The sequence below is a fragment of the Tachysurus fulvidraco genome, chromosome 22 (genome assembly GCF_022655615.1).
Source record: "Tachysurus fulvidraco isolate hzauxx_2018 chromosome 22, HZAU_PFXX_2.0, whole genome shotgun sequence".
Classification (NCBI taxonomy): Eukaryota; Metazoa; Chordata; class Actinopteri; order Siluriformes; family Bagridae; genus Tachysurus; species Tachysurus fulvidraco.
Window position 1 is genome coordinate 16637090 of NC_062539.1, and position 20189 is coordinate 16657278.

A 20189-nucleotide genomic window follows, 5' to 3' on the forward strand; every position below is an offset into this window, starting at 1 on the left:
TCCTACAGACGACTTACAGACCACTTCGCTGAACATCTAGCTGAATAACACAATTTAAAAAAAAATCCACACTCTCAGCCTCTTCCCTCTAACAAGATTTCAGCTTAATGGTATCTCATAGACCCAGACCTTTGGTAATAGAGTGAGGATATGTTCTCATGAAGACCATAAAGCACTTGGACGAAGTCATCTGAGAAATGTTGAATGCCGAGCTCTGGTTACTGTCTGATCTTTGAAAAGAAAATTATACATGAAATGTAGATAAATTGGCACTAGGTGTGCGTGTGTGTGTGTGTGTGTGCGTGTGTGCGTGTGTGTGCGCGTGTGCGTGTGTGCGTGCGTGTGTGGGTGCGTGCGTGTGTGTTTTTGTGGTGTCTGTGTGTGTGTGTGTGTGTGTGTGGTGTGTGTGTGTGTGTGTGTGAGTAAAGTCCTGAGTGATGGACTGCCATCCCATCTCTCTGCAATGAAAACAATAATAGCCATAATATTTGCACTTAGAGAGAGAGAGAGAGAGAGAGAGAGAGAGAGAGAGAGAGAGAGAGAGAGAGAGAGAGAGAGAGAGAGAGAGAGATTGTGAACTTTGTAGCTTGGCTTGTAAAGTCAGATCCTGCTAATAGATAAAATAACAGAATTACAAAGTCACGATCCCTATGGCTACGTCAGCAGGACACAACAGTTCTTTTGAGCTTTTGGGCTTATCTACTGTACCATTGCCCTAAGAGCAAGCCAGAGGTTTCCTGCTACAAATGAAGTCTGGCAAAAAAGAAGAGGGGAGAAAAGAAAGCAGTAGATATGGAGAAGAGAGAGAGAAAGAATTCGGGGTCATTGTTTCGTCGTGTTTCAGTGGGACCCTGTGGTCACTTTCCCAAGTGGGTTTGGTTTCCCAATAAAGGGGGAAGAGATCAAGTTCCCAAAACACGATCGTTCTTCTAGAAGAAATGGGAGAGTGTCACAATAACGGTCCGCACCTCCCTATCGGCCCCCTTTTTTTTAATGTCTAGCTGACAAATTGCTTGTTTTAGTTCTACACCTCGATCGTACTCGACTTCACTGGGTCACGGGGCCTCGGAGGAACATCTTGCCTTTGACTTTGGTAAATGAAGATCTTTTTTTCCTTTAAACTCATGTGGCATTTGAATGCACGTTGGCATGTTTTCAGCACCTTTAATTCTAATTCTGGTTGGTCAGCGAGGCAGAATCCAGTCTAAGCTGTGAAAAGAGTTAAAGCTGTTAAAGGAGGGTGACGATGCGATGATGGCAGTGCTGCGGGATCAGGTTTCCATGCGACGACCAGAAAGTACTCTGTGGTATTTATAGAAAAAAAAAAAAAAAAAAGCCAAGAGGTTAAACAAGTGCAAGTATTCCAGAACTTTACACGTAGCAGTCATGGATTAATCAGACCGACTGTAAATAATACAGCAGTTTAAAGCCAAGCTCTAAGGTGCAGTGTGATATAATGTATTTAACAGCAAAGAAAGCTGGTGGGGGACACGGTGGCTTAGCATGTTCACCTCACACCTCCAGGGTCGGGGGTTCGATTCCCGCCTCCGCCTCGTGTGTGTGGAGTTTGCATGTTCTCCCCGTGCCTCGGGGGTTTCCTCCGGGTACTCCGGTTTCCTCCCTCAGTCCAAAGACATGCATGGTAGGTTGATTGGCATCTCTGGAAAATTGTTCATAGTGTGTGTGTGTGTGTGTGTGTGTGTGTGTGTGTGTGTGAGTGAATGAGAGTGTGTGTGTGCCCTGTGATGGGTTAGCACTCTGTAAAGGGTGTATCCTGCCTCGATGCCCGATGACGCCTGAGATAGGCAAAGTTACAATACAGTATCAGAGGACACGGTTATGCAGACACACACACACACACACACACACACACACACACACACACACACACACACACTGACAGCAATTACATATGTTCTCAGTTTCTCTCAGAAGACCTACATAGCAGAACCTGAGATATTCGTTCCCTTATTGCACAACCACAACCACAAATCTGACTCAACACCACATAAGGGATCAAGGTGTCATGACGAGTTTCTACAGACTACAGTTGACATTTTCGGCTAGATTAGAAGACCCCTCATCCGACCCCCCAGTACACACACACACACACACACACACTGACCTGTTCAGCTGTTAATAATTTCCCATTCTAAAGATATATCTGCTTATTTTTTTATGGGAAATCAGGAAGTATCTCATTTTCAGAGAAAATCGACTTATGATTAAATGAATATCCACTGAATCGTTCTTTCGGACATAATTCTTATTCAAATGTCAGGTCTGAGTGTAAGAAGAAAGATTAACAACCGACTCGGGTTTCTTTACTTTATTTTACTTTTCTTTTTTTATGTATGTATGTATGAATATTTTAGAATATGACCAGTTGATGACCTGACATTCGATCTGCTTGGCACCAAACCAACGTCTCAGACACTTCTATATCTTATCTCTTCCTCCTTATCTCATTTAAGCACTATTTTTTTTTTTGGTTCTGATTCAGACCACGCCATCGTTTTTTTTTTCCGAAGCCATAAACAAGCATGTGATGTAAAGAGTCAGTCTAATGAATGGTTTAAATGTAACCCGGATCTCAGTATGATAAAAATCTGTATATAAACATCATTTATCATGTTCAGCTGTATAATGTATCTTTATATATATATATATATATATATATATATATATATATATATATACACACACACACATTATATATATATATATATATACACACACACACACACACACCGCTCTCTGCTGCCACCTGTGGCTCAAAAGAGCATCTGCAGTCTAGATGACTCGGTTCTCAATCTGTTCTTTTATGTACAAAATATTATCTATAGCTGTCAATTGCATTTAGGTACTGAGAGGTTTTAGCTCTAACATGCCCCCTAGTGGACAGAGTGATTTTAGTCTTATCCACACTTTCAGGCATGGAAAAAATAAATATTAGCTTGGCTTTGAGAAACTAATGATATCTGATGCTTACTATTAAATAGTGCAGTATGTCAATATTGCAGTTTTCATCCTCAGTAAAATTAAACTGTGTTGGAAATAAGTTTGGGAAATGATTTCTATTGCGCGCACACACACACACACACACACACACACAGATCTTTATTGTGTTTATTATGGTGAAGTATTTAATCACCACACCACACGATCCTTCTCCAGAACATTTATTAGTTAATATTTCCATATCGTTATATAATTATATTATAAGATTACTGTATCACAGGAAAATATGAACAGTTTTCCTTTTATTTCATCAGAACAAACAGCGAATTGTACAGAAAACATGTCCGTAACCTCCGACATCGCGGTCCGGAGGGAATCCTGCACTACATGATTGTTGCGTTTCCTGGTACGTCGTACACTTATCATCTAGCCTTTCAGGAGGTGTGTTGAAGCCCAAAGGAAAACAAACCCAGACAGGATCTACCCCCTGAACCGCCATCTCTTTTTTTCTCTCACTGCTGGTGTTTTTTTTTTTTTTTGGTGTTTATCGTGCTAATCTAATTAATTAGTCATCATGTCCGCCCCGTCTCCTCCGGTGGCATCGTTGAGGTTCAGGTCCTCCATCATCTCCGCCAGTGAGATCCTGGGTATTCCTTCATCATCAGTGTCGCTCTCCACGGGAACCTTGGAGACGTCTGAAAACGCACGGGGATGTGATGAGTACACGTGTTACGTACATACAGTATGGAACGGACGAACTGAAAATCGCATCCTCACCTCTGAAGATGTTGACGTTTTTACGCAAGGACTCGTCTTCCTCGAGATCCTCCAAGAAGTCCTGGTATTGCCTGCAAAACGGTTCGGCGTTTAGTGACGTTCGATAGTCGACGTTTAGCGAGCTTCGGTTATTTTCCCTGTAGATCTCAAACCAATTGGTTTTGCACTGAAGGATAAAATCTCATCCTGTAACAAATCCCCCAACATCTCATTCCTCGGTGCTGAGTCACGATTATTTAAAAAGGAAGGACGCCTTCACGTCCATTAGTATGTCTGAGCGACACATTTGGAAAAGGTCACAAATAAATAAATAAATATTTGAGAACCATGTAGGGAGGAAAATGTACTTACAAAACCAAAATAAATAAATAAATAAATAAATAAATAATCCTTTCATCACTTCCCTGTTGCTATCGTACGGCTCTACGGTTCGCTCTGCAGACGGACACCAGTTTTCTCTCTGGTGCTACTTTATCTGAGAGCATCTGAGTGGGGGTTTTACACCGGGTCACTTCCTACGTTTTCTGTGATCAGATAGCTATCCGAAGGTAAAAAAGGCCGGGTCTAAATGCCCTCCGAAAAGGTTTGGAGACGGATATAAATCCGATCGCTCCGAACCCCTTCAGGAGGAGGTCTGGGACGCGTTTCAGATTAAACCGGACAGGTGTAAATGCATGTGGTTGTTCGAGCCACGTAAGTCAGCGCTATACTCCTCCCAAACGGAAGTACGACACTCGCAGGTGACTCAGGAGTCGTGCATCGTGTCAGAAACGGAGATGAGGTAAAATATATTCGCTTTTTGGGTGGGAGCAGAAAGATCGGATCTATATATACGATTCGCCGAGACGCGTTTATGTGGCCTGATGTAAACGGAACGGTTATAACAAATCAGATAGCTATCGGATCAGAGACAACACGTGAGGTGACCGGGTGTAAAAAGGCCCCGGGCGTCCGGTTCTTTCATACCTTTCATCATCCGTGTCCACGCCTTCTCTGTCTCTGTGCAGCTCCTTCAGCTTCCAGTTCCTGCGCTTTATTCTCCTCGTCCTGTCGTAGCTCTTCTTGACCAGGACCTGAATCGATGAGAAGAGAACCAGAGAAGTTCCTGAGTACCGGAGAGCATCGATAGGGGGCAGTAGAGCTTCAACTTAAAGAAGGAGATCTGAACGTTTTGGGGTTTTATTTTTTTTCTTCCTCCTGAGACGGTTATCGGGAATTGAACCTGTTCTTACCACGTCGGGCACGTGGTGAGGATTCATCTTGTTCAGGAACTCGTCGTTGAGGTTCGAGTTGGCGAAGTCGTAACTGGAAAGAAGGAGAAGAGAAATAAACAAAACGTCTAGACGCTTTAATTCTCATTCGTGAGGTTCGGAGATTTTACTCTGGCTGCGGCACGGGAGCGCTGCGGATGTCCGGACGGCTGAGATCTGACCCCAACCCGATCTGATCGGTGGTTGTAGCTCTCATCGGTAGCATGGCACTGATTTTGTGACATCACCTTGGGCTACAAAGCTACCGACAAACGATGATGTAATTCTAAATAAGTTCTTAGACATGTTGGCGATTAAAGAGAAGATCCTAGTAAAGATAAAAGGTCTTAAAAGCATCTTAACCCTTAAAAGTGCTCATAAGGTCAAAAAGTGTTCGTGAGAAGTGAGGAAGACTTTGAAGAGGATGAAGAGTTTCTTTATCAGTGGAGAAAATATCTGTAAGGTGAAGATGGAGAAGAAACGTGTCGTGTACGATATTTAATAACGACGGCGAGTTGATACGATGATGCAGATTAGATCGTGTCGGGATTATTTTTGTGACCAATCATGTGAGAGATGACGTCTCGGACACGGCATAGAAACGACACGTGCGTATATTTAGTACGTTTATAACATACAGACGTTAAAAACATCACTAAAGTGATCGTAACGTAACGAACGTGATCTCTACACCATAATAACCTCAAATATCTGAACATATAGAGACAAAGTGAAGGTTATATATATAATAGACCGGATTTTAAAAGCGCTTTCAATCAACCAATCACAGTCTTCATAAGAATGTTGTCACCTAGTAACGGGTTAAGCCCCGCCTCCTCTCTAAGATAAACGTCATCGTATTGTCCTTGTTCGGAGTTGCTCTGATTTTGCTCCTGAATAACTTTCCGTTAGTCGCCTGAGTTACGTATGTATGTGTGGGCGGAGCTATCGATACAGGGGTGGGACCCATTTGGGTTAGGGGCGTGTTTGTTTTGGTGATTTTATATGTCGACGTTGGCTTTCGAAAATCGGAGACCGCACCTTTAATCCTCTACGCTGTTATCCTTATATGTCCCCCGGCGTCGTCTTCTCGTCTTTAAAGAACGACGCCGACCGAATAAATAACGCAAGTGCCGGATAATACGGCTGACATCGGAACAAAACCCATCTTTAAAGATTTCTTTCCGCTACGAGGCACGTTTATGTTTAGAACCCAGCGTGTAATAAACGTACTGTAGGTATTATTGTTAGCGTATGAGCTCGTACCCCAGCACCAGGTCTCCGATGTTGAGCAGGTGGCCCAGATGAGTGCGGCAGTGATACTGCTGACTGGTGTTCATCTCGCTGGTCTTCTGAACCCACACTTCAGCCAAGGTGTGCTGTTAAAAACACAAGGTTTAATGCTTCGTCGTCTGGAAACGGGATGTTAAATTAAATTGGTTCGGTGCCCTTTAAAACCTGCATGTATTTATTACCATACGACGATTGTTAAATTCGATGTCTTACCTTGTTCGATCTCAGTCCAGCTCCTGCTCCTAATCGCTGGTCCCTGATGATGTCGATGTCCATGACGATAAACTCCTCCAGCTGGCGCGGGTTCAGGAGGCTGTTAAACGGGTGACGCCAGTACGTGTTGGCGTCGATCTCTGCGACTGTGAAACAGCGGCACGAGGTGAGACGCAAAGCTTTTGATTATCGTAAGCTCGGTTCATGTTTTTCTGGCCCTGAAATGAGCTCATGGCCTCTTTTTTTATTTAAAACAGCCACTCGTAACAGAAAGTGGGCTGAGATACAGACTGGGGGTGTTTTTATTGGCGGTGCATCTCAGTTTGCAGGTAGCGGTGTGCTTTAGAAAGTACAAACTGTCCCTTTAATCTAAATCTAAATCGAGACGTGAAACATAAAACAGGGAAGAGGAGGCGAGTGTTAAAGTGAGCAGGAGTCACACTCACGCTGCAGAGTGTTCGGGTCGATGAGGTGCACCGTGCTGGTCACCTGGACGCACACACACACCTGGCCGAGGTTTCCCATGCTCTGGGCCAGACGTGGAGACAGACACACCACATTGTCCTGAGAGAGAGAGGAACACACACACACACACACATCCCCAACACACACACACACACACACCCCCAACACACACACACACCCCCAACACACACACACACCCCAACACACACACACACACACACACCCCCAACACACACACACACACACACACCCCCCCAACACACACACACCCACCCCCAACACACACACACACCCACCCCCAACACACACACACACCCACCCCCAACACACACACACACCCACCCCCAACACACACACACACACCCCCCCAACACACACACACACCCCCCCCAACACAAACAAACCCCCCCCCCAACACACACACACCCCCCCCCAACACCCACACCCCCCCCCCCAACACACACACACACCCCCCCACACACACACACCACCCCCCCCAACACCCACACACCCCCCCAACACCACACACCCCCCAACACCCACACACACCCCCAACACCACACACCCCCCAACACCCACACACCCCCCAACACACACACACCCCCCAACACACACACACACCCCCAACACACACACACACACACCCCCAACACACACACACACACACACCCCAACACACACACCCCAACACACACACCCCAACACACACACCCCAACACACACACCCCAACACACACACCCCAACACACACACCCCAACACACACACCCCAACACACACACCCCAACACACACAAACAAGGCTGTAATCATCAATTTCACAAACAAATAACTAACCTCAGAAAGGAACCATGTGTATCCCCTAATCCACTCACACACACACACACACACACACACACACACACACACACAATTCCACTCTGAACACAGCAACTTACTTTATTTTATAATTGTGTTGTTTTTTTTTTACACATTCAGTTAAAATAACTTGGCATATAAGCGTTAGACGTACGCCGAGTCTTGGCGAACCTTGTGTACTTCATGGCGTTTATGTAAGAAGCTTTACACTATTGTAGTGATACGCTTCAGCTTAGAGAGTTATATATTACAGTCTAAACTACAGTTAGTTAAACACACCAGCAGGTCACTGGACACTGACTTACTACTAAAAAAAACTACGCCGTCGTTTTTTTTTCTGCTTCCTGTTCGTGATCAAACCCCCCGATGACCTTCCTGACGCAACCCTCCCGTTTTGATCCGAGCTTGGGAGCGGAACAGAGTTTTAACTCTTCGCTCAAAACCCGACGAGAGAAACGGATCCCGCCGCCGTACCACCGGGTGGCGTCTAACCACTAAAACTACGTAATTCATTGATTTAAAATTGTCGATCGTTATAATCGGACGGTTAAAAGGTCGGACCTCGGCTCGGAAGAGCAGGCGGTAGGGCGCGTTACCTTACAGATGGGCACGATCTCTACAGAGAAGGTGCTTTTGTAGTTGTAGGTGTTCGAGTGGACGTCGTGAGAGATGAGACGCTGCGAGGACTTTGATCTTTGGGATGGAGAATAAAAAAATAAAAAAATAAATCGTAAAATCATCAACAGTAAAATCTGATTTCTACACGTGAAGGCAGCGGACGCTGAGCCTGATGCTTCTTCGTACCTGCATGGAACCACACACTGCAAGAAATCCACCATCTTCTGCCCGTGCTGCTTGGAGCTGTAGTAGAAATCTATGCCGTCTACAAAAAAGAAAGGCAGATGAAATCGAAGCTATAAATCACTACAGGACGTCTAACGATAAAATCAGACACGCGGCATTCTCCAGTAAAACAGCCCAGATGGAGAGGTGTTTAATCTGGACACCACATGTCAAGCGTTCGAAGCTCTGAATCTTTTTGTTTTTTTGTTGTTTTTTTTCGCGGCCGCGAGCTGAGCTCCGGTTAGAGGTCTTCTCGGGTCTATAGAAACGTACCCGACCCGAAGTGACCCGAATCACTTCTTACCCGAACTCGACGTGTATAATTTAAAAAAATTTTTTTTTGTTTTTAAGAAAGACCCGACCCGAGACAAACCCAAAAACATCAGACCCGAGTCCGACCCGACGGCAATTTTTTTTACCCCGAATGGACCCGAATGTTGCGTAACTCTACACTAAAGTAACCGCTACAGCAAGGTTTCAAAATTGATTGACAGGTCTGTTTCAACGAAAATTAGCTTAGCGCCAGCCACACGTCGCCAACCACAGCGGTCTTAGCAAACAGAGGAGCGGTTGGAAAAGGACTCGAGTCGATGCACACACACACACGAGATACAGTAGTTCGGGTCTTCTCAGGTCCGTTCGGTAAAAAAAACATTCATTTTAAATGACCCGAGACCCGACGCCGCTATTATTAGACCCGACCCGTGTCCGAGGCACACGTGAAACTTTTAGACCCGAACTCGCTCGGGTCTCGGGTCGGACCTCGGGTCTCCGTATCTAAGTGGACCAGTGAAGACCTCAAGCTCCCGTGTCAGGCTCTCGATTATTACGGTCTCGTGGATGACGATTTCGAAGCTCTTTCCGACGGGACAGAAATGCCGGCGTGACCAAGAGCCTGAGTTTTTATTCGCAGCCTGGAGCGATGGCGCTTCTGGCAGAAACATCGTCTGTATCAAAAAAACGAGCTTTCAGAAGAAGCGGGAGGATGAATGAGGAGTGTACCGTGGATTTCCTTGATGCGGAGTGTGTTCTGGTGCACTCTGTGCTTCAGAATCAACTGTTCCAGGTAATAGAAGGTCTTCTTGTGGACCGTCTAGGATCAGAAACGGAAGCAAATTGTTACACGACACGATACTTAAACTGCTGTGGGAAATGAGATCAGATTAAATAAAATATAATAAATAAATAAATAAGAACGATGACGTACGATCCGATACGCGGCGTTTATTAACGTGTAGAAAACGGAAATCTAAGCTTTATGTCGGCTTGAAACTAGGAATATGAATTATGTATGAAACGTATATTATATCGACACAATTAAACGTCGTACATTTATTCGTAATTAAATATCGCATAGTCAAAAATGTAACGGATCAAACTTTTAATGTTATAAAAAATGTTTATAAAAAAAATTACTTTCAAAATAATGTTATCACCATGTTATTAAATAAAAAACAATTTTTTTTCTTTTCTTTTTGTTCAAAATTAATCGGTGTATACGGATACGTTATATTTATTATATGAAGAAAATTAAAAATAAATAAAATAAATAGATAAAGCGAATAACACTGTACGGGAACGAACGTGTCGTGTGTTAACGCCGTTACGAGTAGGTTCGACTCTCGAGTCTCTAAAGCGAAACCTTTAAACGTTAAGCTACCGACCCGCTGCCTGGTCGACGAGAGCTCAAACTCCAGCTCACCTTCTGTCTGACTTGTACGACGGCCTTCCAGTAATCCTTGGCTTCCACGCGATGGCAGTCGTCGCACATCTGCGACTGAATAATGAAATCCACCACAAACACCTGCTGCAGGATGGCGCCGTTCATCACCTACACACACGGACCAGATAATAACCTGCCGGGGTTTCGGAACCGAACCAGTAGATACCAGAAGTCTACATAGATACCGGGCATCCGACTCACCTCTTTCTGAATGCTGAGCTTCAACTTGATCCTTTTAGAATGCGGCTCCGTCCACACGAACCCCGCATCGACGAGCCGCACCTTGACGAGACGAGGCACCGGGTACGTTAATGACGTATAAACAGATGCGTGTTAAAGCGCTGACGGAAATAGAGACGCTTCCTGTTAAGCGCTTACCTTTGACATTGAGCTCTTGATTTTCTTTAGACAGAGCGTTAGCAGCTCACGGGACTCTAACGCACACTGAACCCATGTGCCTGGGGGCTGCAGGTACCTGGTGGAACGTGTGATGGAGAAGGTCAAAATCACCTGAAATGATTGTTTACATTTACGCCATTTGACAAGAGCGAGATTTTCTCTCGCTTTTATACAACTCAGCGATTGAGGGTTAAGGGCCTTGCTCAGGGGCCCAGAAGTGTCAGTTTGGTAGACCTGGGGTTTGAACACTTAACAGTTAAAAACCAGGGTTTAAAGTATAGCGAGGATTTACGATAAACGGTATAATATTGTGCAAGCGTGTGCTTTGTCTTTGGACTAAATTTAAGATAATAGACAACAAGCTAGGGGGCACTTAGTGGTTAGTACGTTCGCCTCACACCTCCAGGGTCGGGGGTTCGATTCCCGCCTCCGCCTTGTGTGTGTGGAGTTTGCATGTTCTCCCCGTGCCTCGGGGGTTTCCTCCGGGTACTCCAGTTTCCTCCCCCGGTCCAAAGACATGCATGGTAGGTTGATTGGCATCTCTGGAAAATTGTCCGTAGTGTGTGAGTGAGTGTGTGTGTGAATGAGAGTGTATGTGTGTGCCCTGTGATGGGTTGGCACTCCGTCCAGGGTGTATCCTGCCTTGATGCCCGATGACGCCTGAGATGACCGAGAAGTTCGGATAAGTGGTAGAAAGTGAGTGAGTGAGTGAGTGAGACAACAAGCTACTGAATGCTACTGAACTTTTTTATTAAGAGCACGGTTTGTATTAATGTACATAATTACATCCTCGTACCTTTGAGGCCGATTATCTTAGCTGATGCTTTTTAGCCTGGATAATAAGGCTCCTAAGCACACGCTGGAGATTTTACTCGCCTGGTGGACTTGATAAAGAACTAATTAATTGTCCGTTCCGGTTCGGACGATAACGTAATCATTTCTTAAGATGCGAGTTACTGTCAAATACCTACAGCTTATTTAGATGGATCTCAACTTTCAATAAATCAATAAAGAGGGACTTCTGTACCGTTCACACTGTTTGCAGAAATGGACGGAGACCTGCTTGGGGATTCCGTCGGAGATGTCCACCTGGGTCCTCAGGCAGGACACGCACATGTTGGCTGGGTTCGGGGGAATGGGGATGCCACATGTGCAGCAAAGGCTGTGAACAGAAAATGTGTGTGTGTTATCTAACATGAAAAAAAAAATTCCGCCGCAGCACTAGTATGGTAGAACGTCTGTGTTTCCATGCCGTATTTTACAGACGGATGCTTTAATATTCATGAAGATTTTTAATATACTTACATATTGCCTTGGCTGCTTGAGGCTGGCGCTTGCATGTACTCCATTGCTGTAGAGAGACAAATCATCAGGTACAGGTTAATAACTAATGACATATATAACGTTAGGAATAAAACACTTGGGGTTTTTTTTTTTTTTTATAGCAATATAATCAACAATAGGGTGGTGTGAAGCAGCCTGGGGCAAAAGTACTGTTTCGGTACTATAAGTACTATAAGTACACGTCCTGAAGTGTTTTATTATGTTGGCGTGTAAAAGCCAACGTTCTGTTTTGCTTATTTGTCTTAGACAAAAATATATCCAGAGTAATTCCTACTTAGCGCTTTCAAGCCACGTCCACCGGATATGTCTGAAGTTTGTTGCCATTACATTTCAACGCGATCTGAGTACCGGTACTCATGGTACCAGGTCTCAAAGTGGCCTTTTTTGCCAGACACCCCCATTATAAATTTAGAGGTTTATAAGTCTGCAAGCTTTCGATCTATCTACACCAAACTCGGCCAGCTTATTTAGGGTGTTACTCTGGATAAAGGTGAACCGATTGGCCTTTCGGTTTTCCCGCAGCCCCGCCCCCAATATATACAAAATCAGCCCCGCCCCAATATATACAAAATCTAAAAAACTATCCACATACATGTGACGTATCAAAACACTCAGAACAAAGAGGGGAACTTCTTCACGGGTATTCGAATAACGTCACATGCTCGTATCTACTCGCCTCCAAATGTTTTGGTGCCCTAGCATACCGGCCTTTGGGAATACTTGCTCCAACAAGCCAACATCGTAGTTTGAGCTGCTGTGGTAAATAATTAACACCTTCTAACCAATCAGATTGAAGGATTTAAACAACGCTGCTACAAAGTTAATTAACACTTTCTAACCAATCAGATTAGAGGATTTAACAACGCTACACAGTTAATTAACACTTTCTAACCAATCAGATTGAAGGATTTAAACAACGCTGCTACCAAGTTAATTAACACTTTCTAACCAATCAGATTAGAGGATTTAACAACGCTACAAAGTTAATTAACACTTCCTAACCAATCAGATTGGAGGATTTAACAGCGCTGCTACAAATTTAATTAACACTTTCTAACCAATCAGATTGGAGGATTTAACAGCATAAACACGTGCAGACTTTTTTTCCAGTTAACTTGACAATAGAAAAATCAACAAAACACAAGATTTGCTTCTGTTGCTTTTAAAAGAAGTTTATTATTTGGAATTACAACAAGTCCGCACCGAAACGTACTAAAATGTTATATTTTATTACTATCACAGCTCGAGACTAGCTGCTAATTTAATAAAATGCATATAAACAAACATGCTTACTGTAACGAGCTAGCTGTAGTTAGCTAAAGTAGCTAATGGAGCTAACTACGTCGCTATTACTGTGTATTTAATGACACGGCTTTTAAACGCGAGCACAAGTGAGGTTTATAAATAAACATCTGGTGTCTTTATTCTTACCGAATGATAAAGGTTTTCTACACAATCTTCAGCTCAGATCCACGACGTTACAGCACATGTTTCTCACCTCAAGCGTGTCCAGCTGAAGACTTTTCTTACTACCCGTTTTGTGTATAAAAAAAACTCTGCTCCATGATTGGCTGTGTATATAAGACGTTACGGTTGATCGTCCAAACAGCACGTTGCTTTGTGAGAGTAAATCAACACCTAGCCAATCACTGCGCAGAAGGCGGGGTTTTCTAAATACGGGTGTGAAAATAAACGTCGCTTTGGTGACGTAATTACAGAGCACGAGAGTGACCAAACCGCGCCTGACTATATTTACCAAATAATTACTATTATATTTTATTTTGTTCCTGAATGTTCAAGATAATTCATTAAATTACTGTTTATTTTATAGTATGATGGTGCCCATCGGACATGATGAGCACAGATTAGTATGGAGTTTATAAATAAAGTTTAATAAAAGTGTCTGGGCTACCAATTGGAAGGTTGTGGGTTCGATTCCCAGGGCCACAAAACTGCCACTGTTTGGTCCCTGAGCAATCAGAAGGTTGTGTGTTTGATTCCATGGCCACCAAACTGCCATTGTTGGACCCCTGAGCAATCTTAAGGTTGTGGGTTCGATTCCCAGGGCCACCAACCTGCCCCTCAGTTGTATAGAAATGAGATAAAAATGTAAGTTGCTCTGGATAAGAGTGTCTGCTAAATGCTGTAGATGTCTTGACTCGTGCATCCACGACAGATGTGTTGATATTATAACTATGTCGGTTTGCGTACAGATTGTACTGAACGCAAACCGACATAGTTATAATAGCAACACTTCTCTGGCTGATGTTTTCATATCACGATGGTGACACATCCATAACACCTCATCAGCAGTGATCGAGAAGGCGAATGTGAAACATAGTCAAGAGAACAATGAATAGAAATGAGGTAAACTATTATTGTTCTATTTTCTCCAAATGCCTTTCAATGAGAAAATAGACAGAATAAGCAACTATTGTACAGTCAGGGTATAAAGTGACTGAACTGTAAGTTTAAAGTGACAGAACTGTAAGTTTAGTGTTACGACACTTAACAAAAGTCTTAACAACCTTAACTTCAAACCATGAATGCAGCTTCTTTTCATTGTGTGTGTGTGTGTGTGTGTGTGTGTGTGTGTGTGTGTGTGTGTGTGTGTGTGTGTGTGTGTGTGTGTAATAAGCTGCATTAGTTCATCACTAGATCACTAACATGTTGCTAACATGACCCAATTTATCATCTATTAAGTAATAATTATTACTAATAAGTATAATAAGTAGTAATATTGTAATAAGTTACAATTGATTCTTTTCTGTTCTAATTTATGTGTCCTCAGAAAACCTTCCTCCTTCATATCAAGGTTTCGACATGCAAATCATCTTGGTGATCAATAAATATTCACTACAATATAACGACATTCCAAAGCGGTGTCACCCGGTGACTGGTAGCTGCTTGTTTGAGCGATTAAGAGCTACTTTTATCTGAAAAGCGTCGGCGTTCTTCACGTTCTGCAGCCGTAGCGGGGGTGTGGCTTTGGAAGGAACGTTGGAGGAGCGTCGTTAGAAGCTGCACTGCATGTAGGTAAAAGGGGTGGGGATTGTTTGATTTCACACACTTAGCTTTTCACCTAAGAAGGTTTTCAGAACATCGTGTTTTTTAAAAGCTTATGTAGAGTTAAGCCTAACCACACCTTCTGTGTAAACAGAGCACAAAGTCTGGTTGTGTGTTTAATTAGCAGAAGCATCATGTTCTTTGGTGGAACACTCGTTGTCTTGTTTCTAGTAGAACTCGACATGACCCCATTTATATTCATATTAACATTTACATTTGGCATTTTTCAGACCCTCTTTTATCCAGAGCCATGTACAAAAGTGCTTTGAAATCTCTATCGAAGAACATATCTGTTCACCACTGGTTAACTAGGTTACAGAGGTAGGATAATATTAAACTAAAACTCTGTTGGGAGCATTTTTGTTTTTAATAAATTCATAAATCTTCACGTGTCTGAGGTGTTGTGGCTTTGCACTTATGTAGGCTAGATGCAAATTTTCTGCACTGGCCTATTTTTCCTGGAGGCACCTTTTTTTAAATAGCCCATTACTTTGGAGGCGCTGTAAGAAATATGAAATACTGTATGTACCATTGATGTATTGTGAGCTGCAGGGCAGGCAGCTCTGATAATCTTCAACTCGTTACTCTGGAATGCTTTCCATAAACAGCCATCCTTTTTTTTCTGGCAGAGGGCCACACTTTCAAGTCTCTGGGCTTTCTTTTTGTTGCCTATAAGTGACAATAAAGTATAATACTTATGCAAGGAGGGTGTGGTACAGTAGCTTAGTGGATAAGGTGCTGGGATACATAAAAGAAGGTTGCGAGTTTAAATCCAACATCCACCAAGCTGCCACTGCTGGGCCCCTGAGCAAGGCCCTTAACCCTTAATTGCCAAGTTGTATAAAATGAAAGAAAATGCAAGTCGCTCTTTATAAGGGTGTCTGCCAAATGCCGTAAATGCTGTAAAAGCGTCTCAGATGCTGCTCGAAAGGTTTTTGTATCCTTTAGTCTTTTTCCAAATGCACTTTATTTTGGAATAAACTATGAGGTTTAGGTAACCTAGGTAACTACAAAACGAACAAAATGCATCCAAATCCCTTGCATTATCTGATCTAATCCTTTAATGTGAAATAAATAAGCTGCATCTTGTTATATCATAGTCCCATATAGGTTTCTTTGCCTCAACCCATAACCGATCACGATTTCATCCTTTTTTTTTTTGGCATTAACAAGTACCCAGGTGCAGATTTTGGCTAATTTAAATGAGGATTCATCTCTTTTTTCCCCCCAAGCTCTATTTCTGGTTCTTATTTCACAGTTCCTTGTTTCACAGTTACACAAAAGCTTGGTTAATGGAAAATCTGACTTTCCAGGTCTAAATTTAGTCTTTAGTTCATCTTTCAACAGAAAGCCTTGTATTAAATGCTTTATCCATTACCAAATATCCTGCATCCTTCCATACAGTCATAAATCAGCGAATATATTTGCCCACTATATCCTCCTGAAACCGGTCATGGTATGATATCACCGTACTGTAACAGCAGCTCTGACTGTAGCTCTCACTATATTTTGTGCTCATTTGAATAACGATAATGTTCTAATAATGTTTAATAATGTTTTAATCTGTTAATGTTTGTGTCACGTCTGCTACGATCTATAATGGTCCATGTTTTCATTCATTTCAAAACCTTATAAGCTTTCGAGTACATTTTAAATGCAAATTTTGTTGCATTCAAATAATAAGTATTCTGGAAACTAAGTAATAACTAGTTCCCGGTGATGGATGCATAACTTGACAAAGTGACAGTGATATAATGTGACATTCCACTACATTAACTGTAAATAAATGTATTAACTGTATGAGATGTCGTTATTCAATTTGTTGGCAAATTGCTGTTGAAATAAAGCATCCCCCATCACACACTCCATCACTGATTAGTTTCCTATAAATGCACATCCTGCTGTTTTATTCTTTACCTGGTCAGACCGCAGGACTGCTGCAGGATGGATATGTTTTGTTCATCTCACCGACACCGATATGTTTTACTCTCATGCCAACACCACACACCCCACACACTCCTTTTTTTTTATTTATTTAGCACTTCTATAATCAGATTTGATCTAAAATCCATTCTGAAGTGACTCCCCACCCATTTTCCTTCACCCCGCCTCTGCACTCCTGTAATTGGTTAGAAACAACCCTTCAGAAGGAGGTCTGACTGCACAGAGATCTCCTGCAGCCTATATCGAGCTCCTGGGCTTTTTTTTTATTATTATTTATTTTATTTTTTTATGACAGCGCGTCACACACTCGTGTGTGTTTTGGGGAAGTGCGCGTGTGTGAAGAAGAAGCTTTCGGCTCGCCTGCCATCTGATTCACAGAGACATCTGATGGGGAAAGACTGAGCGCCGCTTCAATGCGGATTTCTATTTAAATGAAAGCGCTTGGCTGCAGCGGCACACCGGCGGAACCGGCACCGATGCGCCCCCGACGCGCTCCCATTTCTAGGCAAACAACAACAACAATAACAAAGTGTAAACCGTTTTTGTTTATCTGCACAACAAGGATGGACTGAGACGCGTTTGAAGGAAGACGTGAAAAGCTCCAGCAGGTCAGTGATCTGTATTTTTCGCCTGTGCGCGTTTGGATAAATGATAGGAGATACGATGACCCTGCTGTCTCTACTGGGCCGGATCATGCGCTATTTCTTACTAAGACCGGAGACGTTGTTTCTGCTGTGCCTGAGCCTGGCTTTATGGAGCTATTTCTTCCACACCGACGAGGTGAAGACTATTGTGAAGTCGAGCCGCGACGCCGTGAAAATGGTCAAGGGCAAAGTGGCCGAGATCATGCAGCACGAGAGGTTCGGCCTGGACCAGGCGGAGATCTCCAAGAGCTGGGAGCTGAAGAGCCCCGGCGCCGCCGTGTACGCCATCCAGGGGCGCAGAGATCACATGGAGGACCGTTTCTCCGTGCTCACCGACCCGGTCAACCGGAGCCACCCATCTATTTTCGGGATTTTCGATGGGCACGGTGGAGAGGTGGGCTACATCTGTACATTCTTTAATATACACACACATGTACACACGCGCGCACACACACAGACGCACACACACACATGCGCACGCATGCATGCATGCCGAACATTTTCTTATCTGCTTTAATACAGTATATCCATACAAACTGTACTCAAGCTCAAGCTTCAGGAAAGTATTCTATCCCATAAATTCTTGTGTAGATTCACTGTGTACCTTTTACCTTACATCTGAACACTTTGAAGGGCTACTTTTTAACTGTAATTCACTCTCGGACTCATCCAAGGTAAAATATACTGTACATACACTCGTGGATGCGTCAATATGGTGCCACAATTCTATATTTGTATTCTGTAGCGTTACAATTTCCCTTCACTGGAACTCAAACCTGCTCCAAAATAACGGTGTCGAAGAACTCTAGGGTCCCTCAAAGAGCCCTGATGAATTGGAACACAAATTGCACCCCAGATCTCCTCACTCCTCACTTACATCAGGACCTGATCTCACTAAGCTTCGTGTAGCCGAATGAACACAAGTCCACACAGACACACTCCCAACATCTAGCGGAAATCCTTCCCAGATGAGTGAAGCTTATGGGGACTAAATCTGGAACCGTATGATCAGGTGTACACATACTTTTGAACCTATAGTGTATACACTAAAAATGCTTCTTTGACTATGAAGGTATATTAGCAAATTCTATTATTTAATTATTTTTTTAGTACAGCAGCCTTAGATATAAAGAGTTTCTGAATGAGTCCTTAGAAAAAGTGCAGGTTCTTAGCTTCCCAGAAGATTAAAAAAACACCGTAATCTCCAGAGGCATCGGTTTGAGGAACCACCTGCATGAAAGAATTTCCCCACAGGGACATATTTAAGAAAGCTTTATTTCTGGTTTGGACTTTTTTTTTTTTGCAGACCGAGGTCTTAGAACACTCAATCAAAATGAGAAAAATGTTCTAAGGAATTTTAATAGGTCTGCAAGATAGGAACAAAATAGAATATTGTGAAGATAACATGACATAGCAGGCAATTATCATGTAATAGTAATATAATAAAACATAGCTTCTTATCATCGTGTTTTTTTCTAATTAATTAAGAGATGGTTTACCTTCATCTTGCTCCAACGAAATGACTCGAATGTTCCGGACGTCGTAATTACGGCGTGATTATAATCTCATCTCGTACATACAAACCTCCCTGGAGGACATGAAGACTGAAACCGGAAAAATAAACCTGACTTGATTGGTACAGCTTTAATGCATATGCATTATTGGAACGTATACGTAAATAATTTTGACTAATTTATTAAAGCCATAGGGTGGGGGCACGGTGGCTTAGCGGTTAGCATGTTCGCCTCACACCTCCAGGGTTGGGGGTTCGATTCCCGTCTCCGCCTTGTGTGTGTGGAGTTTGCATGTTCTCCCCGTGCCTCGGGGGTTTCCTCCGGGTACTCCGGTTTCCTCCCGCGGTCCAAAGACATGCATGGTAGGTTGATTGGCATCTCTGGAAAATTGTCTGTAGTGTGAATGAGAGTGTGTGTGTGCCCTGTGATGGGTTGGCACTCCGTCCAGGGTGTATCCTGCCTCGATGCCCGATGACGCCTGAGATAGGCACAGGCTCCCCGTCACCCGAGAAGTTCGGATAAGCGGTAGGAAATTAATTAATGAATGAATGAATGAATATTAAAGCCATAAAGGTTTTTAATTCCTGAAGCTTCTACTGATAGAACTTCAAGTTGACCTTGTTTGTAAGTTTGTGAGTTCTTTTATTCACTAAAATAATTCAGTAATAATTTCCACTACTGTAACTAATCAAAATTGAAAAACAATATGAGAACCTTAGCTACATAGCTAAGCTTCTCAGACCCCACTGTGAGAAGCACTGATTTAGATCTGATGCAGATCTTTTTTTATTTGCGTAACCTGATGTTTTCCGTCTCGTCCTCGATCGGCACGAGTTTACTCGTTCCCTTGATGACTCAGAGGTCTCCCTGCTTGCGAGTGCATGTATGTGAGTTCAC

At 43.1% G+C, this 20189-nt stretch overlaps 2 protein-coding genes across 4 annotated transcripts in view; one reads left to right on the forward strand and one right to left on the reverse strand.

Moving 5' to 3' along the window:
* Positions 1–3166: 3166 nt before the first annotated feature.
* Positions 3167–13686, reverse strand: nmd3 (NMD3 ribosome export adaptor). Of its 3 annotated transcripts, none has more exons than XM_027153304.2 (16): positions 13556–13686; positions 12086–12131; positions 11808–11942; positions 10760–10856; positions 10583–10663; positions 10361–10489; positions 9661–9751; positions 8620–8698; positions 8412–8508; positions 6941–7058; positions 6495–6640; positions 6255–6367; positions 4971–5043; positions 4705–4811; positions 3739–3809; positions 3167–3656 (listed from the first exon to the last, which is right to left on the reverse strand). In XM_027153304.2, exons 2-16 carry the CDS (start codon positions 12127–12129, stop codon positions 3523–3525), a joined length of 1515 nt encoding a protein of 504 aa, XP_027009105.1. In that variant the 5' UTR covers positions 12130–12131; positions 13556–13686; the 3' UTR covers positions 3167–3522. The 3 variants fall into 3 exon arrangements, with proteins under 3 accessions (XP_027009105.1, XP_027009106.1, XP_027009107.1); XM_027153305.2 differs by lacking the exon at positions 13556–13686 and adding an exon at positions 12801–12968; XM_027153306.2 differs by lacking the exon at positions 13556–13686 and adding an exon at positions 12763–12786.
* Positions 13687–17379: 3693 nt separating this feature from the next.
* The window catches only part of ppm1lb (protein phosphatase, Mg2+/Mn2+ dependent, 1Lb), a 77018-nt gene continuing 74208 nt past the window's right edge, over positions 17380–20189 (forward strand). The window contains exon 1 of the mRNA XM_027153308.2: positions 17380–18172. Coding sequence (XP_027009109.1) covers positions 17783–18172 — 390 coding nt within the window. The 5' untranslated portion in view covers positions 17380–17782. The remainder of the gene's footprint in view (positions 18173–20189) is intronic.

What these genes read in the sequence shown, in the direction of transcription:
- nmd3 (XM_027153304.2), bottom strand. Translation starts at nt 12,129, where the DNA reads ATGGAGTACATGCAAGCGCCAGCCTCAAGCAGCCAAGGCAATAT. An exon ending in TCAAGAGCTCAATGTCAAAG is followed by an intron (nt 10,664 to 10,759) that starts GTAAGCGCTTAA and finishes CGTCTCGTCAAG; the next exon opens with GTGCGGCTCGTCGATGCGGG. An exon ending in TCGTACAAGTCAGACAGAAG is followed by an intron (nt 9,752 to 10,360) that starts GTGAGCTGGAGT and finishes TTCTGATCCTAG; the next exon opens with ACGGTCCACAAGAAGACCTT.